Source organism: Cyprinodon variegatus, unplaced genomic scaffold (genome assembly GCF_000732505.1).
Source record: "Cyprinodon variegatus isolate N-32 unplaced genomic scaffold, C_variegatus-1.0 Scaffold912, whole genome shotgun sequence".
In the NCBI taxonomy this organism is placed as follows: domain Eukaryota; kingdom Metazoa; phylum Chordata; class Actinopteri; order Cyprinodontiformes; family Cyprinodontidae; genus Cyprinodon; species Cyprinodon variegatus.
In genome coordinates this window covers 40,378-48,048 of record NW_015151365.1, presented here as the reverse complement: position 1 = coordinate 48,048, position 7,671 = coordinate 40,378, and the positions used below count along the sequence as shown (strand labels likewise).

General features: G+C 40.3%; 1 protein-coding gene across 1 annotated transcript; it reads right to left on the bottom strand.

Moving 5' to 3' along the window:
• Positions 1 to 2,677: 2,677 nt before the first annotated feature.
• ch25h (cholesterol 25-hydroxylase) lies at positions 2,678 to 4,315 on the bottom strand. Its single transcript, XM_015398117.1, has 2 exons — positions 3,873 to 4,315; positions 2,678 to 3,742 (listed from the first exon to the last, which is right to left on the bottom strand). The coding sequence occupies exons 1-2, from the start codon at positions 4,293 to 4,295 to the stop codon at positions 3,410 to 3,412; spliced, it is 756 nt and encodes a 251-aa protein (XP_015253603.1). The 5' UTR covers positions 4,296 to 4,315; the 3' UTR covers positions 2,678 to 3,409.
• Between the last annotated feature and the right edge of the window lie 3,356 nt (positions 4,316 to 7,671).

Below are 7,671 nucleotides of genomic sequence, written 5' to 3'. Positions count from 1 at the left end.
CGGGTTTACTGAAGAAAACCTGCTACCGACCAGGTTAGCTCTGGGGAGAATGTTACTACGGTAACTGAAACAGAGGTTGAGGAAACTCAAAAAAATGTCAGTTTCCCTGATTTCAGTTTTAGAAAACTTTGTTTCTGTGAACCTCCTGTGTGAAACGACGCCAGGCAAAAAGCCCACTTTGGTGTCACACCAAATGGTACAGTGCACCTCAGTCTGACTGCGGAACAACTAGAAAGTTAAGCACCTTAAATGTAATGTGTGACCACGATCTGATGCAAGAATACTTTTTACAGATTAAATATGTGGGAAGACATGTGGAACTAGACTTCTTTGTTCTTGTGCATCAATATTTTTCATGTTAAAGCTTGTTTCTATCATCTTATCAGCCATGATTCTCATGGTACATGTGGGTCTGTGTTGATTCTTGGCAGGTAAACTCCCATTTATGCGTCATTAGGACTTTAGGCAGACTACGTTTCAGTTTTGAAATTATTATTCCATTCTTAAAAGACAATTTCTCAGGTTATTAGGGTGTATTTTTCAACTTCCTTTGATTTTAAACCTTCTGATGATGCAGAAATCAAGTTCCACTACAGAAAGACTAAGATTGACAAGAATAAGCTTTGGTTGTAACTACAGGAAAATCATCCCAGCTTCTGTTTATAGATGCTTCTTCAGATTCTGATCTCAGGGGCTTTACAGCTTTTGAAAGAAAGTGGTTTTATCTTTTAAATACAGACAGAGCAGTTTGACCTGCTATTTTCCATCACTGTCATAGTTCATGTGTTTGTTTACACTTCTCTATTTTCAGCATCAGGAAGATTTATCTATTTTTAGGAAAGAGAAGCAGACAAAACTGAAACAGCACATCCTGCCGATCCTAATCATAAACAAGAGAGAAGAGAAGAAAAATGATCAGACATCATTCTGACCCATATCTATCTGTTGGCACCAGTTTATTGAACGTTTGAACTGAACTCGCTCAGTATATCACCACATCACCATCCAGTGCTGGAGCTGTGCCCACTCTGATATAGACAGATGACACATATTAACAGTGATTAATATCTCAAGAGGATTAAATGTCAAGTTCCCTGAAATTACGTGTTTTGAATTGGAGTTTTATAAAAAACAATAGAATTCAATGAAAATAACGTGCATAAGATTTCAAATAAGATGTGCTGAACTTCACATACACTTTTGTTTTTAGTACGTGCAATACGTGGGTGTTGTTCAAATGTTTCATGTGATCTACAAAGATAAAATCTCAAACATTAAGACATCAAAACCCATTTTGTTTCCCCCTATTAAAATAAGCATTCCATGTTTTACAGACAGTTGAAAGCAGCCAAAAAAGTAAGATGGGGTTCTAAGCATGTAGTTGGAGGTAATGATGGTTAGAGATCAGCCTGTTTTTCAGTGTAGTCCTGTTTCTCTGACCGTGACTGGCTGGATGTGCTCTCTTCGTCCTCTGGCATGGGAGCTGGCTTGGAGCTCGTCTGCCTGGCTGTGTGTTTCCTGGACGGGGCCGCCTTTACAGCTGCTTTCTGTATCTCTGCTTCTGTCTCCTTGAACCCCAGTCGGCCTCAGCAGATGGCCGCTCACACTGAGCCTGGTTCTGCTGGAGGTTTCTTCCTGTTAAAAGGGAGTTTTTCCTCTCCACTGTCGCTACAAGCATGCTTAGTGTGAGGGATTGCTGAAGAGTCAATGAGAATCAACTGGTTTTCCTTAGATAGAAAACTTTGAATCAATTTGAATGTATGATCTATTGAGCTGCACAGAGCCTTGAGATGACATGGCACTTTACAGTTGTGAATTGTTGCTATATTTAAACTGAATTGAATTATTCAGAAATATTTAGAAAATAATTATCATAATACATAAAAATATTTATGGATCCATTTAAATAGATAGTCTGTCTCTAAGTGCTATGAACAAAAGCAAACAGCCATCCTTTTTCAAACACTCTTATCTGAAGTGGGGTCGCGAGGGGTGCTGGTTCCTTTCTCCAGCTATCAACGGGGTCCACCCTGGACAGGTCGCCAGTCCATCAAGAGACAAACAACCATTCACACACACTCACACCTAAGGGGACTTTAGAGAAGCCAATTAACCTAGCAGTCATGTTTTTGGACTGTGGGAGGAAGCCAGAGTACCCAGAGAGAACCCACGCATGTTCAGGGAGAACAATCAAACTGAAAGTCCCCATGCCAGGAATCAAACCCAGAACCTTCATGCTGCAAGGTAGCAGTACTACCCACTGTTCCACTGAGCAGCCCAAAAGCAAACAATAAAAGTTAAATAAGAAAAAACATATCATAAAGCATGAGAAAGTTGTTTATTGTGTTTTTGTGTATTGGTGTCATTTATTTATTTGCTGCAGGATTTGTATTTACAGCATGTTTCCACTTTGCTGTTCTTCATTTTTTTTTTCATGTTTGAAGATTTTCTCCTGTTCAGAATTTTCTTTTACAAGTTTCTGTTTTGTTTGTGTGTACTGTAGGTCTCTTTGTTGTGGTTTCTACTCACATTTTGGGTCCACTGTTCTAATTTTTTTTAGCTTTCAGGACCTTTTGAATTTTCTGTAAAATCATGCATCACTCTTCAGCCACCATAAGAATGTATCACAAATGATTCATTAAATTATTAAATGAAAATTTTATTAATTTGATACTTAATAAATAATTAAATACATCATTAAATTACGAAATGCAGAATCACCTGTTCTAAAACCAGCAGGTCAACTCATACATTTCGACTATAGGAACATTTTCATTTAGAAGCAAACCCCAACAAAAAATAATAATTTGTCACAGAGAACTGTTATTCCTCTTTGGAAGACACACTTCATTTGTCTTCTCAGTGCTTCAGTTCATTCATAAGCTTAACATACATTTTTCCTTAAAAAACAATTTCTTTCCACTTAATTCATACAAAATATTCCTCACCATTCCCCATCTTCCTCTCATTCAATCATGTTTTCATTGCCTCATCATCCTCCTTCCCAGCAGCTTACATCACCACTTCCCTTCTCTCTTAGTTCACATTCATTTTTCCTCAGTCCATCTCCTCCAAATACATTGAATACAAACTGTATATAAAACTATACAAATGTGCAGGTTAAAAGGTTCAATATGAACATTAATTTTAAAGACAATCTTTATACTAAAGTAGAAGTCTTTCATTCAAACTTCTTTCAGTCTGTTTACTGGTCAAGAAGGTGTTCCATATAAATAAGAACAGAATTCCCACAAGATCCTGGAAGCTTCCAACACCAAAATTCAAAAGGTGATAAAAGTCAATAAAAAAAAATGCTACTGGTTGGGGCCATCAGTTTGTAGCTGAATGAGTATTTTATGACATCTCTGGATGTCTGTTTCAGGATGTCCCCAGCTGGGTCATCTTAGGTTCAGTCCTGTTCCTGCAGCGTCCCGGCCAGACGGTCCCAGTGTGTGAAATAGGGGGCGTAGTTGCAGTTTGATTTTAGGTGGTGGAGGTCATGGTGGCGTGCACCACCAAACAATCCCAGGGGGATCAGACGGTGTGTAGCCCAAGGCAGATCATAACCGCAGTGGTCCTCCACCGACAGCCAGATGTTTACAATGAAGAAGGTCATCTCTGTGAGGGGGTGGCAGCCCAGCATCAGGGGGTTGGCAGCAGCAAAAAGTCCCAAACTCAGGGTTTCCCAGGCCCCAGAGTACTCTGCTGTGAGGGCTGAGGTGGAGGTGTACGTGTGGTGCAGCTGCAGGAGAAAAAGGGAACAAGGTGAGCATGAGAAGATAAAACTTCATGAAGATAAATCAAAGAATCGCATTCATCTAAACACAATGACACTGAATTTCAAATGATGAAACTTTAGAATCTGAACCAACCTTGTGAAAGTTGCGATACAGCCAGGGCACCTTGTGGTGCAGCAGGTGCCAGCTGAAGCTCTGGAAGTCAAAGAGCAGCAGGCAGACCAGCACCTGAGCCAGCAGGTGATGCAGGGAGGGAGCATCCTGGGGCAGCAGCACTGGCCGCAGGTACCAGTTGAGCACGGTGAGTGGAAAGATGAAGATCACATGGTTGTAGAGGGTCAGAGCCAGGCATCTCTGAACAGTTGCCCAACTGATGGAGCTCTGAGACTGCAGCTTGTATCTGCGCACAAAGTCCCACTTTAAGGATAACAGGTCCAGCAGCAAAAAAGGCAAACAGAACATCAGGTACACTGACAGAGAGAAGAAGACTGGGAAGAAGGGGGAACGCAGGACAGATGAGTATCCTAGAAGAAAACTCCAGACTGGCTGTAGCAGCATGGTTCTGGTTTATTCACGTGTTTCAGTGTCTGATCCCTTCCCTCATTAGAGCAGCCTTTATATATCCTGGCTCCGACTCCTCGCTTACGCGATTCCTACGGGAGTCCTCTGATTTCACCCACATGCCCTTATTTGGACTCTTTCCTGTTTCTGAAGAAGGTGGGGAATTCTCTGGGGGCGGGTTCAATGTAGAGAAAAAATTGGCTGCAGGGACACACTGCAAGTAGCAACATCTGCAATGAGACCACAATTCAGATCATCTCTGTAGAACGTTCTAGTTATGGATTACTAACCAGCATGTGGAACCCATTCATTAGAACTCAGCCCTCTCACTAAGTCTTGTAGTTTCTCTTTACACTGAAGATAAAGTCTTTCTCAGGGAAATGGCTGCAAATTTAAACCTTCTAAATTAAGTGTAAAAGGATTGACCTCAATGTGATTAGATGACTGCAGGGCTCTTTATTAAAGGTAAAGGTAAATTATGAAAGGTATCACTTGATTTGACTTGACTTGATGTTGGAATCAGAATATATCAGATTAGTGACACCAAAATATTAGTTCTATCTACATGTGCATTTGAAATGTGCTTCTTTTCATATTAATGGAAAAGTAATCAGTTTTAGCCTGCGTCTGACGTAATAACATTCCCCTAAAAGCAATGATCCAGAGCAGAGTGTGAAGTTTGTGACCTGCTAGAACCTGTCCTATTTCTTTCATCTAACAGAGTTTCTGCTTGTGTTGGTTCTCTTAGGTATTATAAGGGATCAACAGCAGAATACCAGCCTAATGAACCGATGTGCTCAAACCTGTTAGTCGTTTGCCATAGAATGTGATTTTGGTCCATTTGGTCTTTTTTTCTGGTATTTCAGCTCTTGGTGGTATTTCATTTGCAGAGAAATGCGAGAAGCAGGTGAGGTTTTTTCAGAGTGGATGTAAAAACAGCCGCAGACAGATTGACTGAATTTCCGTTAAAAAGATGGAAAAAAAAAAAGATAATACAATAAACTTGCTTGAACAACACAAACCAAACAGCTTCAGTAGAGTTTGAACAGCAAGTTAATAAACTGGATCCGCCACTGATAATACCCAGAAATCTATGGTATCATAATGTATCTTTGAATATTTCAGTGGAGGATAATCTGGGGATAAATTAGATCTGGAGGGAGAATCTGACCGTGTCAAACAGCCATCTGAAGGTCTGAGCCTGCAGACGAAGCTTCTGGGCTTCAAATGCAGCAGCTCAGTGACACCTGCTGGGCAGTGTTGTTTTTGACAGCCATCTTAGGTTTAGTCTTAGTTTTTGTTTAAGTCCAGGTTAAGTCGATTAAAACTCAAAAAGTTTTATTCTAGTTTAAATCAGTTTTATGTTGCAGTTCATAAAATAGTCCTTTACAACTTTGAATAACAACCAGATTCCTTACCAGACAAAGCTGCTGTGCGGTTTATCATTGCTTTTGGGAAGAAAACTTTGATTAATAGAATTAAAATAAACTTTTTTGTGAATTAATGCCCTATTTTATATTAAAAAAAAGTGTCCCATAAAAGTTGTGAGAATAGCAGATCTAACATATTTAACACATCATATTGGTTAAAATAGCAGACAGACAAGCTGACAAAATGTTCAATAAAGGAATGGTTTTAGACAGACAAGGTTTTCATCCAAAAGCAAACGCTTCCTGATCTACTATGAATTATGCATTACACACAATCAATCAATCGATCAATCAATCAATCTTCATTACAACAAAAAAGCAAAGAACAAAAACATTTTGACTTTATTTATAACCATTGGCCCCTTGGTTACAGCTGCTCAGGGAGCAAAGTAGATTTAAATTCATAGGGGCTTGATAGAAAAAAATTCACAGAGAACCTACAAAATTTCCTTAAAAGCCATGTAAATGCTGACCTAAATTTCAAGATTATGTTAACTAAAATGCTGAGATATTCAAAGAAAAAAAAAATGTTTTAATTAGAATAAAATGAAATATTTACAGCATATTTGAATAGATAGAAACAATAACAGAGAGCAGTATTCTATTTACATTTTTATTTGGGTCTTTATCCAAAAATAAACAGTATGCAAATAAATATTTGCTTTGGATATCATTTAGAATGTAATAGAATTCAACCTTATTGTCATTACACTGTGACAAGTACAAAGCAATGAAATATAGTTTGCATCTGTCCAGAAGTGTTACACAGGATATCAATATTTATTTACATGTGTACAGAAACTATGTACCGGTATGTATGGACTATAGATGATATATAGAAACAGAGAGTAATTGTAAGAGGCTATAAAATAGATGGGTGGCGGGGGCTACAGTGGTAATAGTTGGTGTCAGGAGGCGTTCAGGAGTGTGACAGTCGTGGGGAAGAAGCTCTTCCGGTTCCTGCTGGTTCTCGTTCCTATGCTTCTGTAGGGCAAGTGTTAGTTTGTGTGGGTTGTGTTTTTGTGTGTTTTCCCTCCACCACCAGGTGGTGCCTGGTTCTCGTTGGTCCTCTCACACACTTGCGGATGGTTGCCTCATTACCAGAGGACTCTTAAGCTGCTGACTGCCACTACCTCGACGCCAGAGTGTTTGCCAGTTTTGAGTACTCTAGTCAAACTGAGTTTTTGTCAACCTGAGTCTTAACCTTGTTGTTTTTGGTCTTTGCCTCTCGGCAGGAAGTCATCCTGCAAACTGGATGTTTTGAACCTTCTCCCCCCGGAAGGATTCTCTGAGTGCCAAACTGAGCTGAGGATTCAAACAGGAGGTTTGGATCAACTTTTCCACAAGGGATAGTTTGAGCTTCACACTGAGCAGGGGATTCATCTCCACAAGAAACCGTTCAAGTACCGCAGGAAATCTAAGTGGCAGTCCTTTTCTCCGTTCCTCAAGGAAACACCTCAACCTGGTTAAACCCTGTCCGCCCTCCAACGAGCAAGTCAATTACTGGAACAACCCACACCGACTAGATTCAGAGAAAGACACCTTTCCTGGAAACGTGAGTCCTGTTGCCTTTATTCCCCTTTCAAATCGATAAACACAAATGTCCCACTGAGCCTGAACTAACCACGGGATCTTCCCCTTCACTTTACAGTCCCGGTTCGCCAGTGTTCAGAGCAGGACTGGACCCTTCTCTACCAATTCACAATAAACCTGTCAAACCTTCCCCTGGTCTCTCTGTTTGGTTTTCTGCATGTGGGTCAGATCTTTGGATAAAATCATGACAGCAGGAGTGAGATGAGAGCGTGCAGGGTGAGTGGAGTCTTTAGTGATTTTCCCAGCTCTTTTCAGACACCACTTCCTGTAGATGTCCTTGATGGCAGGGAGCGGTGCCCCGGCGATGCAATGGTCAGTTTTCACTGTCTCTGCAACCACTCCGGGTCCGA